Raw genomic sequence first — 23,056 nt, forward strand, 5'->3', positions numbered from 1 at the left:
CGTAGTAGAGACAGAGAAGCGCTCTTGGCCCTCTCCTTCCTAACAGGAGGCTAGTACTTCTTCGCCTAAGTTTGAATCCTTCGAGTCCAATAGGCCGCCATGCTTGGTACCCTGTAAGCTTTTAGTAGTCCATATCGGGCCGACTAAAGTAACTCTCGGATGCATAGTCAAGGCTCCTAGTCCCTTCTGTTACTTAATCGTCCTCGTGACCAGACGTTGGTTTTCCGGGATACTAGTTTGCCCTATGTTTCACTGTGTGCTTAGCTGCGCTATCGGCGGATCTGATCGCTTGAGAACTTCGCCGTGCTTGAAGAACGAACTGGGGATCTCGCGCAAAATCTGCAATTTTTTCGAGGCCAGTGGGTACATCGACAATAGGCAGAATGCAAGCGGGACTATGTTGTGTGGAATGTGGAGATTATGATGTAAGGTGCCAACTTTCAAAAACTTCTGGAAAGGTTCCCTTCGTTGTCGTTCCTGTGGAAATATTAGCCACATACCAAGGTAAAAGAAATATTGTCTGGCTTACAATAATCCCTCACATGTACAGATATCATTCAATCGACATCGGTGGCGCTCTCGAATGCAGCCATCAGCCATGGCAAACGTCATTGGTGTCAGCTAATCAGCCGCGGCCTAATGTTTTGGTGAAGTAAAAATCCATCGTCGGGTTTTGAATTTTCCTTGCGGTCTGATCCTTAATCGCTCATTGGCTGGCAGAGTCCAGTGGGTTACATAGCCAATGAGAAATGAGAGCTCCCAGGCGGTTGCGATGGAGAAACACAAGACGATCCTACATGGACCCACTCATTTTTTTAAAGAATCTCATGGCCAAAGACTGGAAAACTCTACGCGGCATGCTACTGGCGGGAGAAAAGGAAAGGAACATCTACCGGGGAAATAGCCCCCACGCTCAGCTGCTTTTCAATGGATCAGGGACAGCTTAACCATGTGTCGGAAGTTCCTGCATTGGATTCGGGCTCTGCGAGCGACTCCGCACGTGATACTCCGTACACATCAAAAGTATAGCACTGGAATGCTAGTTATTATAGCAAGGCTTCACACCCGATACACTTAAGTGACGTTTCTTTTGGATAACTAGCATTAAAGTGGTGTATAACACATCCAATATTATGATTCATGAAATATTTGAAGGTGAAAGTCATCAGATGCTGCTTTACCAATTAGAGCATTTAAAGTATATATCTACAGAGTAGCTGGGTACTACTTAGTTCAAGAGAATCAGGTCTGATTGTCCGCCATTTGTACCCTTTAGTTTCAAGCCTAAACTGCTAGGTAATACGGAATAGCGCCGATGCGACGAACGACATCAGCACTTAGCTGGATTGGAGTAGAGCTAGCACGTACACTGGTGGACAAGATCTAGTCACACTCCGCATGTCACAAAGCCAGCAGTAAAAACGGATGAAGAAGCACAACTCAGACTACTCTGAGCGGCGTAGACATAGAGGCAAAAAAGAGGCAAAAAGAGGCAAAAAGATGGAGACGCGGGGAATCGAACCCCGGACCACTCCCATGCTAAGGGAGTATTATACCACTAAACCACATCCCCAATTGGATGTTAGACGCATTCGTATCTAAACTTATGAATAAAAACGTTATTAGTAGCAACCTCAGTTACTTCCAGCCAAGATAGAAGACTACGGAGTACGCTGTGTGATGATGTGCCGGAGCGTTGACGTTGTGGTTGACTAATATGGGCAAGATAATTCTCGATTTGGCTGGGTATTCTACGGTACGTCCCAGATGATCAATGAAAACCTCGAGTAAATTAACGGATTGATTGACCGATCATTATTTATACCACTCACTATGCAGGCTTCCTTCCCCATTCTGGGTAATCCTCTTCGTCGCCAAGGTGGAATATACCAACACATGATCTACAACAGGAGTTCTATGGAAACATCAAATATGTCATCATTCTGTCCAAACCACTTTCGTTGTTTCAAAGAAAAACCACGGCCTTATCATACTGAATCTGAGCTCGTCTTGGCTTCGCCATATGGCTACTAGACTCCAGCACCACGTTGAGGTGCGAGCTCCTTGCTGGAGACCCGGTCCAAAGACACAGGCACCCTCTGTCCCTGGGATTTGCGAAGGGACGCGTTACCTTTAAATGTCGCTGTCCGCACTGTTCGAGAACACACAAGCAAATCCTCAGGATCAGAGGGCTCATCCTCCACGGGAGGGGATAGAAGCGGCTCATCGGCTCGCTGGGGCAGGACCTGGGGTCCCTCACACCCCTGGTGTTGAGCATGCGGATGCGGCTGCTGTAGCGCCTGCAAGGCGAGAGCCATGGGCTGCTCAACCTCCCGCGGTGGGTGCGGCTGCCGGTGCGCACGCTGGGCGAGAACCAGAGATTGCTCAGCCCCCTGCTGCTGCTGCTGGGCATCTCGTCGACGTCTACGCTCCCGAAGGGACGGACGCCGGCCCCGTTTGGTTTTACGTCCTTGTCTTCCTTCCTGGGCTGCCGGAGCAACCTGGTTGTTGGACGCGGACGCAGGCGAAGATGCAGCGCGTTTAGCCTGCAGGCGATTCTGACGTGCGCCGGTCTACCGACATGTTAGATGGCTCACATGAACTTTGCGATGTGTCAAAGGTGTTACTCACCAGAGCATTGATGGCGTTCATCAACGTCCATTCAAAATGCTCCTCCGTTTCGTGGTCGGTCTCACCGCAGGTTCGACACGCTTTCTCCTGCCGTTTTCTCTTACCGCCACGTTCCTGCTATCTATCAGGGGGAGGGTTCCTGCGTCCTCCGTTTCCACGCTTACCGGGGGGCTTACCACCTCCACCGGCAACCTGAGGGGCAGGAGCCGCAGTGTTATCCACCACATCCGCCATTTCAGACGCAAAAAGAAGAGGGGAGAGAAGAAAGGGAGTAAAGGTATTTAAAATACACTTGAGAATAAGCTGCTGCTTAATGACGAGTAGTAAGCTCGTATCGTCCTCGATGAAAAAGATCGATGTGACGGGTGAAGAGGAAAAGAGAAGAAAAGAAAGGGAAGAGAAGAAGACAAGAGAAAGACGATATAGAGAGTGAAGGTGTGCTTAGCAACACAACACAAGGCAACGCGTCTAGCCACACGCGGCTTGCTCTCTCAAGACACAGTGAATGACACAGCAGAATGACCCATTCAATTATCAAGGACCTCTGTTAATTGCTCCGTGAGTTTGACTTCCTTGTCGTCGAATTTTATGACTGTACCGGTACAGTCAAAACTCGAGAACTCCATCAATGCTCTATCTATTCAATATGCACGCGATGCCATCGTCCACCAAATCTCTTCTCGTGGTATACTCTGTTCTTAAACAGGGCGATACCTCTGCGACTTGTAACATTTCATCAATCTGGCCGCTTCATCCTTGCCAGCCTCGCCGATACAATGAAGTCGGTATCCCAATGGCTGCTGTTCACACTTTCCTCCTAAGACATCTTCATGATCACTCATATTCGTGCTATGCTTCCTCAGTGGTATCAAGGATGCACAGTCCAGTTTTGGAGTAAAGCCGCCGTTGATTGCTTTAGACAGCAAGGTATGGTCCGTTACCGAATCATGTCTGTAGATCTTTTACAACCTCACCCAAGGTAAAGGTTTATTCTTGACCTTAAGTCCTTTCTGGAGACAGAATTGCCAAAGAGATGACTCCCGTATGGAGACCGATATTAGGATGCTTTATGCGAAGTGGTAGTCGTCGGTTCTCTTATAACGCGCATGTAGTCATATGTGGTGAAGAAACCACACAGACAGTCGTAATCATCCATGTATCGTATCACTTGCCCTTATCCAGTTTCGCCAGAAGCCTATTTTGTACTGGATGTTAGTGATAAGTTTCCCATTTTACCACAGAGAAACTCCTTCCAGGCCTGCTTCTGTTTGGACCTAAATGTCCAAGCTGTTTTGATCTCGCCAAGGACGCCGATATCATGATTCGGGTTACGTACCACGACAATATCTGGAACCGTCTTTGAGCGAATTGGGGTGCGCTTTCCTTTGCTTTTGCCGTGGCTTCTACGGTGGCTGTATTAATCGGCAAAATTAACCCTGTAGCCCAAAGCCTGTACGATTTCTCCAATTATGTTGCAGACATTTTGGGTAAACAGTGCCTAAACAGCAAGTTCATTCCAATGCCGATGGTTCCACTAGCCTTCAGAATCGTAGCCTTATAGCCACCAGAACCGCATTGTAAAGGATGTCTTGTCCTCAGACATCTCAAGGGCCCGACCTTGTTAGCTACGTATCGCCTTATAGCTATTTAGAGATGTAGCCAATCTGCAACCGAGCGGTCATTCAAGTCAAATTTCTACTCGAGCTCGATTGAGTGCTTCATTTTGAATCAAGTCCCCGAGCGCTAGATCACAGTCTGACAGTGTAGCTCCTGTTTATATTAGTTATACTGTAAACGTATGGGTTTTGTACAACTTACTAGGATAGTCAGGGATTGGGCATCGCTCCTCAGGAGCAGGTAGTGGCCTAGTCAGGGCTTTTGTTTCTTGACTTTCTCTTTACGCCGGAAGAACCACCTTATCCAGCCTCTTCTAAGGCTGTTTGTCTTACCACGCAGCTGGTTAAGCTCGGCATCCTTGTCGTGGAATCGATGCGCAATGCCTCGCAGACCGTTTTCACACTAGAAATAAACCTTCTAATCGGGCTTGGGGTTCTGATCGGCACTGGTGGATAGGGGGAAGTCGACAAAGTCCACTGTCTTTTCTAGCCTATTCAGCCACTTCATCTTGACTGTGTCAAACTCTACTGCTATCAGGTGAGTAATGAAGAATTAACAGCGTACTTTGTCCCTCTGTTCACATCGGTAAGAATTTCAGGAAATGGAGAGAAGAGAAAGCTGCGCTATGATTCTGAGAGCTGGGCCGAGAGTACTTTGGCAGTTATATGATGGACTGGATGCTAGTAATAGATGATACTGTATTGGAAAATCTAGATAGTGGAAGATGTTGGCCATATATACGATTGGAAAGCCTTCGGTAGAAGGGAAAGGAGGATATCTATTCAATTCTATCTGATGAATGTAATGCTGTATATTCGCTGTCTTTTCTTCCTTGCAGGAACCTACATTCCTCGGCATTGCTTAGAAATGAAGGCCAACAGTAAATAGTGCATGCAATTGGGCATGTTTCTCCTTCATCCAATCCAAATTACGTCTTGTCATTATGAGTATGAGGATTTTGGGTATTGATGAAAAAGACTGGATAGCGTTGAGAAGCAGTGCATAGAGGGCAATTCAATAGTTCAACCAAGTTGAGCTAACCAGGTATTACTGCTGTATTTGCCTCAGTCTGTAGAAAAAATGATTCGGTTATGCTGATGTGAAGATGATGTAGTTGTTGCCTACCAACATCAGGGAAATTTGAACAAGGTGATTCCATGCATGCTATATTCATTCAATATCCACGAGATATCCACCAAATCTCTTCTCGCACTTTATTTTGTTTATAAACCCACTTCTAGTTTGCCATACCCACCTTACCAACTTCACATTCGTACCATGGATGAGGAAATCTGGAATTTTGACTGTACCGGCACAGTCATACAATTCGACGGAAAGGAATATAAAATCAAGGAGCAGTTAACAGAGGTCCTCGATAATAGAATGGGCCAACGACATGTCCTTGCCCTCGCAGAAAACACCGAGACAGCGGAGCCCCATATGGTGAAGATTCGTTACGAGTTAAACCCGAAATACTTCGACTTTGACAATCCCGAGGAAGAAAGGGAGATCGCTATAGACCACTTCTCTTGTGAGGTGGATGCTGCAGAGCGTCTTGGTAATGTCGGGTATGGACCGAAGTATGTGGCCCACTGGGGACAGTATCAAGGTCTCAGATGGCCATTTGACGGAGGTGCTGTCTTCTTTCTCGTCATGGGTACTGTTCCGGGGGAGGATGTCGATGAGATCCGCGATGAACTGTCGGACAGGCAGCTAGCCAGCATCAGAAGCCAGCTAGCTCGTATAATAGAGTAAGCTTCCAGTATATCATTTTTCCTAGTGATGAGAGTAGGTAATTCTAACACGCAATTTCATAGGTTCATGCGAAAAAAGGGATACAAACTGGAGGAGCAGCATCCCAGCTTTCTACGGTACGACAAGGCAGCAGACAAGCTATATCTAGTTGACCTTACCTTTATCGGCTTTACGGATCCAAATAGTAAAACTTCTATTCCGGTGGAGGAGGACAATATCTATGTGGAGGCCATCAACATCTGGCGATACCCTTACGGAGAGTCACCTCAGTCACATACCCTGGCTGAGCCGTTTGATGTCTCCGAAGGGAACATTTGCCACGGAAGCACGAACAGCTTGTAGCAAGCTACAGTACCGGCAGTCCGATGAACGGGGTCATGTTGAGGAGAGATGTCCGCTATGGAGCTATAGCAGTAGACGTTGATACCACTAAGCTAAACTTAAATTACTTTTCTTTCTATCTTCCTCGTTTTTTCATCAGGATCCTGCAAGAGAACACTGAACATAAAGTTTAGACATATGATAAACATCAACATTGAAATAATGAAGATAATTACTAATGTAATGGTGACATTTTGTCAGGTTTGCCCGACTTCCAAATGATACTTGCGACATTACAAAAATATATATAGCCGCTTTTACTCGGATCAAGAACAGCAATCGCTGGTAATTTTATGGACAGCCAAAACTCTAACGTACGAGGGACCTCATAGAATATTCAACTTTCAAGAAATATTATTCTTCAAGGCTATTATTATGCCACTGTTGAAGTATGACAGGCTGATTGAAGCCTAAGAATCCTGTTATATAGTAAACGCTGTATATAAACTTCTCCAAATAAATGTTTAGTACATACGACCATAGGGTGTGGAGAACAGGGCTTCCCGTCCGCTCAGCCGTACTTAAGCCACACGCCGGGAGGTTAGTAGTTGGGTGGGTGACCACCAGCGAATCCCTCCTGTTGTATGTATTTTTCATTTTTACTCTACTCATTTATAGTTCACTTCATCCTAGTTCAACCTGTGAATGAGAAAATCTTTGTGATTCCTCTACAGAACCAGTTGAAGAACCAGACGTCTTGACCTACAAGACTTGGTTGATGAATATAAGTTACGATGAATATATTTTATGTATTGAATACGTATTTGGTCATCGCCTGTACATCTTGATGTGGACTAGCGTGCTGTTCGCGACCCACAACGCCTCCTAGGAAGGGATATGACTCGCCAATATTCTTCCTCGTCTGCTCCACCACTGTGTTCTGACAGCGTACTGGGCACCTCTATCTTCGTCTAATCTGCGATACAACAGTCTTGCCGATGGCTTCTATTGCTCCCGAACTCTTGTCGGAGGAGAGGTTGCACCTTATCCAACGACTTAGCCACGCAATCGGTCGTAAGCATGTTGATTCTGCAACACATGCGCTGCTATGGCTAGGGGACCTCGAGTCTCTACGCAGAAAAGAGTAGAACACCTGGAGTCGGATAGTATGTTCAAATCTTTAGTTAAACTTAGCTTGATGAACACCCGGCTTTGTATGGATGCCTTGAAGGCATGGCTTGTTCGCTCGTCGAGAAAAAACGAGCCTACAGAAACCATAGAATAACCGGTCGAACCAACCGAATCCACATCCGCACTTGCGGCGTCCCCAACAACGTCACGCAAACGAAAGTCAACGGGGGAGCTTAGATCTCGAAGTAAACGTCCGCGGCTGGAGTGGTCTCTAGCTGTCAGGGACATGGCCGAAGAGAGATATATTGGGTGCTGTGCCATTATAAAGATGGGTGAACCCGTCCAGGTATGCCACATCTACCCGTTTGCGTTGGGAATTGAAGCCGAATGGGAAAAGGAGAAGTTTTGGAATATCCTGGAAATTTTCTGGGATTTGGAGACGGTCGATAGGTGGAAGAAGGATATCATCGGCCCTAACGGCACAGAGGTACCTCAAAACCTACTGTACCTCTCGACCGTTGTGCATGACCTCTGGGGCTCGGCACGCCTGGCCTTGAACCCGTTGAGATGTCTGAGGAGAAGACATCACTTACAATGCGGTTCTGGTGGCTACCTCGTCGAGCCTACTCGAAAGAGATGGACATGTGCGTGGCTCCCTCCCTCCCATCAGATCTGAAGGCAAGTCCCTACAATGCTAAGCTGTGGAATTGCGACACAGATCAACCTATCTACTCCGGTCAACTCGTGACGATGACGACCCGGGATCCGGAGGCTATGCCACTCCTATCCTTTGATCTATTGTAAATGTAGTGGTTTTGAATTTGATCGCCGCCATGAGTGGCGTGGTAGACGTCACGGATGAGGAACTCGAGGAAGTTTCTGAAGGCTTTTCCGACGATGGAGACACGGTGCGAGAGACTTCAGAGGAAACCTCTGAAGAAGAAGAAGAAGAAGAAGATGTTTTAGCTTATACTGATGACTAAATCGCACGTGCTCTTTGAGCTTATCCTGGTCGCGCTGCTGGCGCCTAGATCCTCGAGCCGGTCATCCAACAATCAACCAGGGTGTTAGAGTCTATCGATTGTCATGATGAAACTAAGATGAGTTTACTAATAACTAAACCAAGTAGCTAGCTAGTTAGTTTATTATAGCAGCCATGCGCTTATAGAATCACGATCTTAAGATTTAGCATCCAAGACGATATCCCAGATAGAATCTTCTTGTCTTAAGCTAAGCTATTGTAACAGTACATAGAATTATGTTTATTCTCTCCACAGTCACGCTAGTGACAAGGTCCAGGATAGAGGCAATTTGAAGGTCCATGGTGATGTACCTCGAGATATGCATGTGCACATAACCATGAATGCAACAAGTGAAACCAAAAAGATCAGCACTCCACCAACCGCCGTCTGAATATTGGCTTGGCCAATGTTCATCTGTTTTCTCTGCCATCGTACTATGACAAGGAAGAGATGATAGATGCCAAACTCCGGCCACATGGCGTCCACAATCTGAATATCAGTGTCTTCGTGACACTGCCAGAGCAGAAAGTCGCTCAACCTACTGACACCAGACGTCCGGACCAATACGTCCACTGCGGGATCGTCAGCCGTATACATATATCTTGTCAGAACCTCATCCGTGATATCCGCGGACGAATGCTTAAGTTGAGAGGAGCGCACAGCTCTACTCATGGCAGTCACTATCTCATCACGGGAGGTATAGGCAACACAGCAGTTTATAAATCCCCCAGTCCGATTCCGGGTGTCCACCATAATTTGACGCAATAGTGCCTTCAAATCCTCGTCCAAAAGGTCCAACTGACCTAACACTCTGATAGAAACTTGGAAGCGCTCTGCTAGACCTCCTGGCTTGCATAGTTCATAGATCTGGAACTTGAATAGATTCATAAGTTGAACTATCTCTTCTTTGGGCCGCTTGAAGTTTTCAAGGCTGAAAGCGTACACAGTGACACCTTTAACGCCACTTAGAAAACATGCTTCAACAACCTGAATTTGATTAGCTGGCTAGATCAGTTTAGAGTGGTGTTCAGCCAGCTGGCAAACATACGTTTGACATCGCTTCTGCACCTAGATAATGCCCTTTTGCCGTTGGTATCCCGTGTCCCTTTGCATACCGTCGGTTCCCGTCCATAATAAATGCGATATGCTGGGGGACAGGTCCCCTTCGAATGATATTGATGGCTTCATCTCTTATTAGTTGAGAGTACATCAGGAAGCTTAGAAAGTAGTATAGTTCAAATTGGGAATATTCCGATTGCTAAATGACTACGTGGAAGAAAAGGCATACTGATAAGCAAAAAGCAAGGGGAGGACCGTGCGTAGTAATTTGTGAGATGTCACCACGCTATACAGGCAATCACCACGCCATAGAGGCGATCCGACAGCTGCGGCTGAGCTGACCCACCATACGTAAAGGGGTAGGGGGCAATATTTCATCCCTTGCATAGATATTTCGCATTCAATTTACGGAGCTGCTGCTATCTGTCAAGTGATTTATGATGCGGTTACTCCCGTAGTCAGTCAAACACAATTTATAATATCCGTTGAATATCAGACTCCGAACCAGCAGTTCGTGCTGAATAGAGCCCCCGGTGTCTCTTCAGTTTGTCATCCCCAAGTATATCACCCATGATGGTCGACTATCAATATTCAGAACCACTAAAACCCGAGATTCTCAAAAATTGTCCTTCATTTACTACTCTCCCAATTCGAGTTCGCAAAGATGAAACCACAATCCAAGCAGTAAGAAAACAGTACCTCAAGGAGTGGAAGAAAGTCATACCTCAATCAAGTGGGCCATTGATAGGTGCACAAGGCCCCTTTGGGCACTGTGTATCCCTGGTATTCCCAGAATGCCCTCCTCAGATGATTCCTATCCTGACTAAATTCATTGAATTCCTTTTTCTTGATAATGGTTAGTTTTCCCACACCGTAGTACTCACTAGACTTGATCCATTGCGCTAAGGGACAGATCTACTGGATGAGCCGGATGCCTGGGTATTAGGTAAAGAAGTGGATTGTCGTCCGTCAGCCGCTAAAACTGCATATGAAAGAATCCAAAGGGGGTTGGTTGAAGACACACTCGACATTGATCATCCCAGTACGATGTCGTTGCTTATTTCTGCACAAGAATATCACGCATCGAGAATTGATCCGGGCCCCATTCCTTCTACATTTGAGGAGTTTATGGAGAGGCGACTTGTTTACAGTGGATTCCAGTAAGTAGAGCATCATAAAATTCCAGACATCCAGTGCTAAAGCCGCACAGCGTATTCGCCAAGTTTATTGGTCTTGCCATGGATTTTCGTGCTCCAGATGAGTCTATGTCTATGATTGAAGAGGTTACTCGGCCACTTGAAAGAGCGATGGCGCTCTGTAATGATTACTTTAGTTGGCCCAAAGACAAAGAGCACTTTCAACAAGGGAAAGGAGCAAATGCGGTTGCTTTTCTTCAGCAGGTAGAAGGCATTTCGGAGGAGGAAGCTCTTGAGTCCATTAAGCGGCAGATCATTGCGCTGGAAGAAAGTCATAACTCAGCACTCGAGCGCCTGATGAATGCCGGAACGCTGTCTCCTGACATGCAATCATACCTTATTACTTTTCGATTGGCAGCAGGGGGTTTGCATTTCTTTACGAGTACTTCGGATAGGTACCTTGCACCAGGGAGTGCAATAGCACCGCCCCTTCATTCAGCTCCCAGAAGTTCTATAGTATGTGGAGTATTGTTTATTATAGGCATTATCTTCCTATTCTTTTATTTGTGAAGGTCTAAAAGTCCGACTTGCTTGCAGTTTGTCTACTTTGTTTCCCTACTTTAAGACCCTGGGAGTGCCAATGGTATAAACGAAACCATGGATTAGTCTTTGTCATCCAGACCAACTATATCTAGGCATCGTAAGCACTATGCAGGCTCATCGACATGCTGAGCACCATCCTGAACTTGCTTCATCCATAAGTTTGTAAACCACCCCTCTCTATTCTGAAGTAGCTCAGCCGGCGTCCCAGACTCAACAATAGTCCCCTGATACATGACAAACACGAGATCAAAGTCAACTATCGTATGAAGTCGATGGGCCACTGCAACCACAGTACGATTTCCGAACTGCTCCCGGACCAAGTTCATGATAGTCGCTTCTGTCTGCATATCCATCATTGACGTCGCTTCATCGAGCAGCAAGATAGGAGATGGGTTCAACAATGTCCGCGCAATGGAAATGAGTTGCTGCTGACCGGAAGAAAATGTGTCTTTCCTAACGAGGCTGTCTAGGTCAAATCCTTTGGATAACAATGATTTTAGCATTCCCACCCGAGAAAGAGCAGAAGTAATGGCCTCGTCGGTATGCTTTTGCAACGGATCAAGGTTCAAGCGTATTGACCCTGACAAGATCAATGGGTCCTGTGGTAATACGGCCAACTGGCGTCGGATGGTCTCTCGAGGGATCTGGGTGATGTCAACGTCGTCGATGAAAATGTTTCCTTTTGTGATTTCGTTTAGCCGCAGCAAACTCATTATTAGGGAGCTTTTCCCGCTGTAAGATAGTTAGGTACAGACTCTTTCTTGGATTATTGAAAATTGGAATTCCAGCTTTACCTTCCTGAACGCCCGCATATGCCTACTTTGGCCCCCGAGGGTATTTTGATGTTGATATCGTGTAACACAGGCTTTAAGTCGGCTCTAAGCATTATGTTAGAGTACTATGTGCAGCTTGAGGACCGGGAATTCACAAAGAGCAGACAATATAACCCACCGGTATTGTGTTGTGACATCAATGAATTGGATCATGCCTGTCGATGGCCACGTACTTCCGGGATCATGGCATTCGTTTGGAAGATGCTCGGACGGTGTTTCAGATTGAAAGCTTTTCAGTCTTGCCAAAGCCCCTATTGATGTTTCGAGCGAGGTCCAGGCTTGAATAACGTATGCCAAAGTCGCGCTAATGGCGGAAACATTGTTGAGCGCAACACCAAGAGCGCCGCCAGATGTGTTGCGCAGTTCAACGGCCAAAGCAACCAGAACAACAAGAATTCCCATCACCAGTAAGTTGAGAACAAGGGTTAACCAGCACTGGATTGAGTACATGAGATAGAATGGTTTCTGTGATTCGTCGATCAGGGACATGTTGAGCTGACGGAAAGTTTCTTGCCAGGCAAATGCCCGGATCGTAGTAATACCGTCGCATGTTTCGATGATACTGGTGAAAAGGGGTGATTTTGCCTCAAGGTCCAAGTGTCGAATCTGCCGCGATGTACGCAAGTAGAACTTTTGTATAGCGTAAAGAATGGCCAAAAGAGGGAAGAAAGTCAATGCTGTCCACGGGGACGATTGCGCGATTAGGACACCTTCAGCGATTGCATCAAGAAGACCGTCTAGAGTCTGTATCATCGCACCCGGGAGCCTCATGTCGAGTAAAGACATATCCTGGCTGAAGCGATTTAATATGAATCCGGTATCAACTAAAATGAGAGACGAGAGAGGGGCTGCTGTGACAGCTTTCAGCAGTCTTCTGTGTAAACGAATAGAAGTGCGAGGTATGGATTCAACCAGAAAGATCCAGTACAGTAAAAGGAAGCAGACTGTGGCGGAGACCCCAAAGGCTGCGTAGCCAACTATATAACGGACATTGCGCTTGCTAGGCTCCCGACTTTCCGCCTCGGACCACCACTTAAGCCAGATATTGGGGAACCTGCTGAAGAAACAAAACCCAATCGATGTCGAAATGACCATGATCACGGAGGCTAGGCCCATTTCCTTTGCATAGAGGAGATATAGACTGGCATCACCTATCCTCCGAGACACATCGGAGGGTGCTTCGCTTACTCTCGTAGCCTGCTCTTCCGGAATATCGGGTTGCGGGTTGCCAGGACAAACATCGAGCTGTATCATGGGATCATCCTCATATATTTCTGGGGTTTCGGGGATCTGATAAGACCGCTGAACATTCACAGTGGAGCTGTCTGGATTAACCTCGATAATAGTGTCAACCATGTGTTTGAAATGTACTGCACATGTCAGTATTGGCCAACAAGCTTTGGGCATAGTAAGAAAGCTGCTCACCTTTGTGCGTTGCAAGAACTACAGTTAAGCCATACTTCCGACATATACCTTTCTGTCCCAACAGCCTTTGGATGACCAGGTTCTCTGTCACCGTATCAAGCCCACTGGTGATGTCATCCAACAGAAGAAGCTGTTTCCGTGAGTAGACAGCTCTTGCGAGGCTGATACGTCGTCTTTGACCTCCACTTAGACGCATACCTTTAATTCCAATCACAGTCATGTCTTGCTGTGGGAGACTGGCAATATCCGTTTCAAGACAGCATACATTGATCACCTCTGCATACCAGATTTCATCGAAGTCTGAAGGACCTTGAATGATACTGCGGATAGAAAGGTTTGGTAGCCATGGCTCTTGGGAGCAGTAAGCAATTCCGCATTCTGGTGCCTTGAGCATTGTTCCCTCTGTCAGCTTGAGCTCTCCAAGTAGCGCCAGCAAGAACGCGCTCTTGCCACTTCCGACCGGTCCAATGAGAATATAAGCACTGTCTCGTTTGATGTTTATAGAGACCCCTTGAAATGTGGGTTTATCATCTGTCTTAAAGGAAAATGAAGCGTTGTTGATCTTGATTAAAGAATTAGACGGCTTGCGCCGGTCTGGCTGGTCCAGTGTCTGGAGCTGCACAGTGTCTAAAACTGGGACCTTTACTGGGTACAGATCTCTCTCCCGTGGCTTCGATTGTTCCAAAGAAGCTAAGGCAGAATTCAGCCTCCCCTGGTTCATCAAGAGATAATTCTGGATCCGGTCATAGGAGCTCAAGGAAGCGACGAGTATGGGGAAAGCGTACAAGAAATTCAGTATAGGCTTGCTGAGTAGACTGACAAGAGATAAGGCCGAGAAAGCTTTCGCCGGATCGAGTATGCCTTGACCGGAGCGCCTAGCGATAAGAACATAGACAATGAAAGCTGCAGCAGGCCCGATTGTCTCCGGAAGGACACCGATGGTCATTCTGGTGGTAGCATTCTGCCGAAACCTTTTAGATTTGTTCAACTCGTGGATACGCAGATTATCAATTTTGGTAGATGATGGTTCTGAGAGGCCAGATATGCGAATCCCTTTGATGTTGCTGAGAAAAAAAGATGTCGAACTAATTCTATCCTGTAAAGCGTTCATCCAGTGTTGTTGTGCGACCTTTGCCCGTTTTGACAAACTATAGGCAGATCCAGCGCATCCTAGGAAAAGCAATATTAGTCATGAATGCAAAAATGTTATGATAGGGTTGCTTGCACTTACCAACCACAATAATCACAGGCGCAAAGCAAGCGAGCCCGATTTCCCGGTACAAGATATAGATTGCCAAGGCCACCTCAATGGGTGAAGCCCATACTACGTCTGAGTGTTCAAAGCCTACTGCAATTCGATCAAAGTCCTCACTCATCAGAGTAGCTGCGGAGTGATCAGTCAGCGTACCTGCTGAAAGACGAAGCGTCTGGTTGTATATCAGGCTAAGAAGGCCCCCACGAATTAGGGTGATGTATCGATAGATTTGATGCTGGTAGCTTGCCGTAGAAAGTGCAATTCCTGAGTATACCAAAAGAGCAGCACCTATTAATGCCCGACCAATGAAGCGGGTTTGGTCATTCGTTGGATCGTCCAGGAATGAAATCACCCGGTAAATCAGAAGTGGCTGTGCGATGTTGAAGCCAATTAAACAGATTCGGGGACATATAACACAGAGTAGAGGTCTACAAGCGACCCTCAATGCTACCCACGCAAGGCTATACCTTGAAGTTTTCGAACATCCTTGCCAGGCAGATTCCATTTGATAGCCGACAGTTTCCGATGCCAATTTTGGATCCAGTGGCGGAAGGTCCCCTTGCTGAAAAAGGTGGGAAGAGCCCTGGAGGAGAAGCGAATTCAACCACCAGAACACACCTCGATTGTACATGCTTCCTAGAGCGTCCGAGGGGTAATGAGAGTAAGGACCTCTCAGCAGATGACGTTTTTGAATAGACTCAATTACTAGTGTGATCAGTTTAAGAACAACCATTGCAAAGAATACAATCGCGATTGGTCGATGATTTCCTCTCAGCCATAAGGTCCGCGCTTGACTGCCATCTAAAAGAGTACTAATGGTAAGATATACACCCAACAAAATAGATGGACGAATTGAACGATGATGTTCTTGGTAGGACATAACAGCCAGGGTCAGTGTGGCCAGGAAGCCGAGCACACCGGATGCGATAGAAACTCTCGTCAACTCGCCGCCAGGTAAGGCATAAAGAACGATCAACGCTACTTGCAGGCATCCGAGAGTGGCTATCGCTGTCTGGTCTCTGTTTAGCTCAGGGATTCTTCGTGCATGGTCCCGGCATTGAGATGGTTGTTCGTACCAATTTTGCAAACATTAGTCCGTCCAGTGAGGACTTGAGTACCCTTTCCTTTTTGACAAGCTTCAAATATCGGTACAGAGAACACACCAAGAAGCATATAGAGGGAAGTAATGAGAAGAAAGATTGCTCAAAGAATAGGGTGAAATCCGTCTCATCGCGACACCCCCGAACTTTGGGTCCGAAGGCGTTGTCGGCACGGTCGCATGCCTGATCTGCCATTTAGAGCAAGCTTGGTGGACTAGAACGAAGATGCCAATTGCCAAGACGATAGGAAAAAGAGGAAAGATGTCTATGGGTAGATATCTCCCGAGGTAAGGCTGCCGTGAGTTGGTCTTTGTATTGGGTTGCATCGAGAGTGCTCTAGTCTTATCTGTATCCCTGCACAGATGTCGCCATCGAGCACGACACGATAACAACCCTAACTGATACTAAAGGCAACCCTAACATTAATCCGCCGTATTAAGCAGGTAACTCAAAGAACTTCTCTTTTGTCCCACTGTTGAACTTCTCTCATTCTACCTACTTTATCCACTTGACATTCCAACCATGCCTTCATCGCAGAATACCTCTTGCGATGAAGCAACAAGTCTGCTTCAAGAGACCCCAGGAAGCCCAGATCAGGTATATAGAGGCAAGAAAGCCCCATCTGACTCACACTGGATCACTACAGTTATATTGCTGTGCGGTGGAGCGGTCCTGTTCGATCTTTCAAACAATTTGGGTTCGGTCGCAGAGGTTGCGATCTTAGAAGATATAGTATGCCGGGATTATTATGCTACCACTACTGCGAACCCGATTCTTCCGAGTTTAGAAAGATGTAAGATAGACCCTGTCCAGACTGAGATTGCTCTGCTCAATGGCTGGCGAGAAACCTTCGAGACTATCCCTGGTAAGCTAATTTTTTGACAAGCCCAAGAGCCACTTCTTTTTTCTCTTCCCCGAGACAGCAAAGCTGATTTTGGATAGCCATACTTCTTGCCTTGCCTTACGGCATGCTGGCGGACAAGATTGGTTACAGGCCAGTCGCTTTATTGGCCTTCCTGGGCAATGCCATGAGCTCCAACTGGAGTAGAGTAGTTTGTTAGTCCTACCATGCAGTGACATATAGCTTGGAACATTAAAGATTCCATTCATAGTTTGGCTTCATCCCACCTTACCAACCCGTGCCCTTTGGCTCTCTGCAATGTGGCAGATCTTAGGGGGAGGGCCACAGGTCGCAACCTCATTGTCCTTTTCAGCTGTAGCCACTATCACCCCTGCGAACAAAAGGTAGACACACTCCCACAGAATTTGTCTAACGTTAGTTACTGAGAGCGCATGTACCAGAACGAATGTCTTCTCTCAAATGACCGCAGTTATTTTGACGACAGAGTTGATTGCACCCCCAATTGGTGCCGCACTCATGACAATCAACGCTTGGATACCATTCCTCGCATCCTCTGTGATTGCGGCCATCTCAGTGATCTGGGCAGTCTTTTTTTTCCCAGCAATCCGTAATCGGACTGAGCCAGCTTCTACCACAGCTCACGAGGAGCAGCCGGCCAGAACTTGGTATGCTTTGGAGAGAATTCGGCAGTTCTATAATCAACTTGTACAGAACAGAAATGCCGCATTGGTTGTTGCCTCCTTCTTTGTGACACTTCTCGGGACCCATGCTTTTGGGGTATTGCTGCAGTACGTCTCTAAAAGGTTTCACATATCATATGCTGAGGTGCGTACTTCGGATAATTAACAAGTTCCTGGTCAGCGGCCAATGCTAAATGTTATATTTATACTGCAGGCTTCATACGTACTGCCGCTCAGAGCTGGCACTAACCTGGTATCTTTATTTATTCTGCTTCCCGCCGGTACACATTTTTTGGACCGGCATCAAGGATTAGAGGTTATCTCGAGAGACAAAATCATCACCCAGGTGAATGCGCTACTGATGCTTCTGGGGTGTTTGTTGATTTTCCTCGCGCCAAACCTGACCTTGCTCAGCATTGGGGTTGTAATATTTGGATTAGGCGCGTCGTTTTCTGTCACCGCGAGAACATTGGTGACTTCTCTTGTTGACACACCATCTTTGAACACAACCTATGCACTTATGAGTGTGATGAGCTCAATCGGGTCTCTAGTATCAGGGCCCTTACTGGCAGGCGTGTATCATCAGGGGATGGTCATGGGTGCTATCTGGCTCGGTCTGCCCTTTCTACTTGCTGCAGGGCTATACGGGCTCGTTTTGATTGCTATATCTGCGGTCAGAGTACCTTCCCAGACGGCTTGTAGTACTGGATAGTTAGGGTGGCAAGAAGATTTAGTGGGCGATCATATGAAGATTCAGTATTACTTAGGTAGTATCGCAAGGGACTTTACATATATATCACGGATATGGTTAAGCAAAGCTCCCTCATAATGAGGCTGAAGCATTTAACAGCTAAAAACCAATCTCTGTGAATGTGGATTGAAGATAACCGCCTAATATCTTTCACAAACAGATCAGAATTGTAATGCACTGCCTTACGGCGGGTATAATAATTCATGCACCCCTGCTGGCTTGGGGCTCGGTTTAATGGGTATCTGATGGTTCCAGGCCCAATCGACAATTGCATTAAAGTCTCGACAGGTATGTTTAGTGTTGAAGTTGGGGTAGGGTTTCTGGCGCCCTGCTACCCAATTCGTAGAAACGAGATTGGTATCCGCATGACACATGAGGAACTGCCTGAGCATCCAATGCAATGATCTAGTTTTATAGTTAGAGAGAAGTTGGTCTCTAAATGAAGGATTTTCTAACACAACTATGTGCATGCGTTGCATCGCCGGAGAGTCTAAAAACTCTTCGTGGGTGCCTTCGTAATATTCTCGATATGTCCGCATTCGTAAATAATTCTTCAAGAGATATATACGCATTGAACTACATTAGCCCTTTACCGATCCACAAGATCATATAGATAATGGTAAAGAACAATTTACCAAGCAATGCATCTGATGCGAGAATTCAAATTGAAGTCGGTAGACTCCTCCATCCTCAGAGGGGAGTTTGACTGACGTGTCTGGATCGACACCTAGTAGTCACATGTCCTCGTCGGAGAAAGAAACATTCACCGTTCCAACTATATGCCTCTGTGAGTATTGGCGGTGCACGAAATTTGTCTGTAGTCCATATCAGAAGAGCACTTACGATTGATTGAACGATTCCATGCACTATCAACATCTGGAGAGGGTAGGCCGCGGAATTCTGATGGGTAGTCCAAAGTCCCGTTTAATGTGATCACTTTATCGTACATCTGTGGGAGTGACTTGAGGTGTTTATCTGCGTACAAGTCAATGTTTGATCAGTTTATCACTGAGAGCTTTAGCTTGGAGATAGGACAATGCTGGTGAATAATGTGTATGCGAAATGCTTGATGTCGTCGAGGTATGTCCGATGAAAAATACGAGAAGAGTGTAAGTAGCGAAGAGGCCGAACATGACGATCCTTCGCAAAATTGAGATACCAAAGATTGTTGCTACATCCAATAAATCCAGTCTATTTTTATTATTATCGGCCTGATCAGTGGATTCATTTCCATCAAGACTGGACCTTGCCTCAATGTCTTGGAGAGCGAAATAACTCTGGGGCATCTCAGCTGGTTGGTAGAACGTTAGGCCTGTTGAAGTGTTGTCTATATGAAAAGAGCTTATGATCTTTTAGACTGGCAACTTCCACACTATCGACTCACTGGACTTTTCGAACTAAGGGAGTCTCGATGTGATTCAATTCCGTCCGGGGGCCGATGATGAGTACGTGAGCGGCGTTAGCTACGGGCTGTGGTCTCCTTATCTTGGATTTGACAGTGCATTTTTGAGACCCTGACCATGCATTAGTTTGGGACTAACGGAGCTTGGTTGCATTTAGCAGGATGTAATGTACTTTGACCATAAGCTAGCCAGCGCGCACATCGCTGACGCAAGTTTAGTGCGAATTAGCCATTGAAACTGGGCCAACAGAAGACCAGCAAATATACATAGGACTCCAGTGGCGCCTGGATAGTGGAACACAATGATCATAGCTGAAGACCATCTACGGAATACTACTGTAATAATAATAATAATATTCGTCTAGTCTTTGGACATGTGATACCGATTCATTGGATACCTAAGATCACCTACAAGCAACTTTGCACGTCCGTATGTCTCCTAACTAGACCACTTGTCACTCAAATAATGGATCAACCGGGAATGCACCGTCTCATCCCAAACCCTCGAAGCTTCTAACGAGAACCGAAGACACTTCTCACCGTATCGCTGATTTTCCAGTCCCATTTGCCAATCGGATCCTCCTCTGACCGCTGGACTACTTCCCAAATACGGCGTGAATTACCGCATCGATGGATATGTCCCATGCCATCAACGTTCACATCTATTAGATTTCCGTCTCCATCATAGTGTTCTTGAGGTGGCTCGATCGTGTCATCGGCGGAGCACATCAAAGACTAAAGGTCCTGCCCTAAGGTCGCCCGCTAACTCACCTGGGCGGCACCCTCCTATTGTGTATTTTTATTTTATTTCGTATGGTTTCTTATAGTGATATTAAACTGAAGTCTGAATGACTGGCTTTTCTTCAGCCATACTCTAGATCCATGTAAAGCGATGTATTACCTAGCGAAGCAACCTGTGGGGATGGTGTTCGAACAAAAATCATTGGGCTCACTGCTGCGACTGCACATGTCTGATGGACCAGTAGCTAAAGGATAGAGAGAAATATCCTATGAGGCAAATAGAACTCGAGCGATGTATGCTGATTGGCAGGACCAGAGAGCTCTTGCCACTTGCACCCTGCCATATCAATAATCAAGAGCCTGTTGACCGATCATTGAGACCACATGCCAACGCAGAATCTGTTTACGTTGGCTTATGAGCGAGTGAATAGGATCATGGGATCTCAGAACAGCATTAGATTGGCCATCTAGGAGAGAGATTGGCCCAAGCTCGGCGCTTATCATACAGTCAAAGTCAATCGTGGAGGGAGTGGCAAACCAATCGGGAGAATCGCCACGAGTCTATGACCCGAACATGATGCTATCCGAAGCTTCTTCACGATATGGAAGCATCACGAAGCCCATCGTGTAGTCCAGGAGTTTTCATATATAGCCTCACTGCCCCAGCTGGTGTGTAGCTGTTTTCAATAGATTGACAATCAAGTGTTTTGTTGTATCTTTTTCTATTATTGTCAATTCTTATCTATTTTTTTTCTTCTTTCCTTAGTTTATACAATGTCTTGCTACCGGACTCTTTCACACACAAGCATTCGTCATCTTTTACGATAACCGGCGTTTATTTCTTGATTAGTTCTGTTAATAAGTCCGTGTACAACTACTTACACGAACCCACTTGAGCATGTCGCGAGCTACAACCGACTGGCGATGACCGGGTCCTCGTGTGGCCCTGCGTCTCGCAAATCAGCCGCCGGCAGCTGCGGCACTGGCAACTTCAACTTGGTCGCGATGGTCCTAGCAGCCCAGAGACCCGTGACAAATGCCAGCGCGAGACCACCAGCATACCCAAGATTGCTAAATCCTCCGCCGTCAACACCTGCGATCAGTAAACCTGGGATAGGAGTCTTGTCGGGAGTAAGGGCACGTCCCTCAGCGTTGATAAGAACGCCGCCGTAGGTGAACGTAATTCTGTCAAGAGTCAACACTTTAGCCAAGCATGGATCATATCCGGGGGCATGTACGATGGTTGGACTTCCATGACGAAGAAAGGACCTTCACCTTCCACCAAAGAAACAGGAGGCTTTCCAGCTTTTCCGACCGGCGCGTCGAGCGTAGATGTCTTATCGCCCAGCCGTATGAAGCGATCGTACTGTTCGATTGTTCGGAGGGCTTGCGAGCCATCTACCCCCCACTGATTGAGGATCTCTGCTAACCCGTCTAGGGAGGGAGCACTAGCGACGTTGCATCCGTGTTCGCGGGCTTTCTCGAGCCGATCAATCTCTCCCGCGTTGGGGAACGGAGCCGAAATGCAGTGCTGTCTTCTTGTCCGGTCGCTGAGGATATGAAAGGTCAGTTATTGGGTTGTGGTGCAGCTGACACAGGGAAGAGGTGTACTTGAATATAAGGAATCCACGACGCTTCTCCTGTTTCGCAAGATATTGGTTCACGATTTCATCCCCGGTCGTCTCGTCGGCAAACCTCCGTCCGTGCTCGTTAATGAGCAGGCAATATTTGCTTTCTGCGAGGACGTGTCAATGATCAGATAATGAACAACGACTGAATTGTACATACGGTATTGTGCCAGCGACAAAAAGTTCTTGGGATCGACATCTTCTGACCGCAAAGGAGCCGCCAATAAATGGCCATAATACGTATTCATCCCCCGACTCGTGCCTGCTCCTACCGCAGTGGCCAGCGTTAATCCATCCCCTACTGATCCTCGATTCGAGCGTACAAAGATATTGTCTCCTCCCTGGCCGAGGTGCATAGATGTCAGTCCTGCATTCCCCTGGAACCCCCCGGTGGCAAGGACTACGTGCTGAGCCTTGACTTCGTAATAGACAGCGCCCGCGCCATCTACTGGCCCACGTCGAATGATCGCGCCGACGATAGGAGAACCGGGAACACCAGGCTGCTTTTGAAGGAGTTTGACGACGGCGGTATTGGTGAAGATCTGGGATCCTGTGCTATCCCGTATGCGTTGTTGGTGGTGTAGGTGGAGCTGAGGGATCTTGATGGGAAAGCCGATGCCTGTTTCTTTGTCAGCTCTGATGTAAATAGTCTCCTGTGTATAGTAATTTGTATATAATCAATACCGATTGTCATGATTCCATCGAATCGTTTGGCTGTGGGTATGCCGTTCTCTCGCATCCATTGCACCGCAGGCAAGTAGTCTTTCATCCATGCAGCTTGAAGCTCTGGATCACCGTCTGGTACCCACGATCGCAAACTATTGTAGTTCTTGGGTGCCCAACTAGACGTTGTCAGTAGGATTCTTTGTACTTGACGTCGTCTAGAAACGTACAACATCCCCGCAGAGTAGTTTGACGAACCGCCAACAACTGCTTGCTTCTCTACCACTAGGACTTTAGCCCCGGACTCGGCGGCGAAGGCGGCGCAGGCCATGCCCGACATGCCTCCGCCACACACCAGGACGTCGACTGAGATTGTTTGCATATTTGAAATATATAGTTATTTCCGTTGTCTTCAAAACGAACAAAAGGGAATAAAGTAGA

General features: G+C 46.8%; 4 protein-coding genes and 1 non-coding gene across 5 annotated transcripts; 1 reads left to right on the plus strand and 4 right to left on the minus strand.

Moving 5' to 3' along the window:
• Positions 1 to 1,501: 1,501 nt before the first annotated feature.
• Positions 1,502 to 1,573, minus strand: AO090038t00002. The gene has a single exon. It is a non-coding gene; the product is annotated as a tRNA-Ala (tRNA).
• Positions 1,574 to 7,008: 5,435 nt separating this feature from the next.
• On the minus strand, positions 7,009 to 10,108 carry AO090038000164 (undecaprenyl diphosphate synthase family protein; the record flags this gene model as incomplete). Its single annotated transcript, XM_023238416.1, has 4 exons — positions 7,009 to 7,023; positions 8,859 to 9,464; positions 9,526 to 9,659; positions 10,042 to 10,108. 4 exons carry the CDS (start codon positions 10,106 to 10,108, stop codon positions 7,009 to 7,011), a joined length of 822 nt encoding a protein of 273 aa, XP_023093020.1.
• A 1,271-nt stretch (positions 10,109 to 11,379) lies between these two features.
• AO090038000162 (uncharacterized protein) lies at positions 11,380 to 16,083 on the minus strand (the record flags this gene model as incomplete). The annotated part of the gene is made up of 6 exons (XM_001825078.1): positions 11,380 to 12,007; positions 12,070 to 12,153; positions 12,227 to 13,478; positions 13,534 to 14,703; positions 14,765 to 15,800; positions 15,865 to 16,083. The coding sequence occupies 6 exons, from the start codon at positions 16,081 to 16,083 to the stop codon at positions 11,380 to 11,382; spliced, it is 4,389 nt and encodes a 1,462-aa protein (XP_001825130.1).
• A 327-nt stretch (positions 16,084 to 16,410) lies between these two features.
• Positions 16,411 to 16,949, plus strand: AO090038000161 (uncharacterized protein; the record flags this gene model as incomplete). The annotated part of the gene is made up of 2 exons (XM_001825077.3): positions 16,411 to 16,753; positions 16,831 to 16,949. The coding sequence occupies 2 exons, from the start codon at positions 16,411 to 16,413 to the stop codon at positions 16,947 to 16,949; spliced, it is 462 nt and encodes a 153-aa protein (XP_001825129.3).
• Positions 16,950 to 21,159: 4,210 nt separating this feature from the next.
• On the minus strand, positions 21,160 to 22,997 carry AO090038000160 (uncharacterized protein; the record flags this gene model as incomplete). Its single annotated transcript, XM_023238417.1, has 5 exons — positions 21,160 to 21,176; positions 21,600 to 21,874; positions 21,936 to 22,059; positions 22,113 to 22,588; positions 22,846 to 22,997. The coding sequence occupies 5 exons, from the start codon at positions 22,995 to 22,997 to the stop codon at positions 21,160 to 21,162; spliced, it is 1,044 nt and encodes a 347-aa protein (XP_023093019.1).
• Positions 22,998 to 23,056: the final 59 nt, after the last annotated feature.

This window comes from Aspergillus oryzae, chromosome 6 (assembly GCF_000184455.2).
Source record: "Aspergillus oryzae RIB40 DNA, chromosome 6".
Taxonomy (NCBI): domain Eukaryota; kingdom Fungi; phylum Ascomycota; class Eurotiomycetes; order Eurotiales; family Aspergillaceae; genus Aspergillus; species Aspergillus oryzae.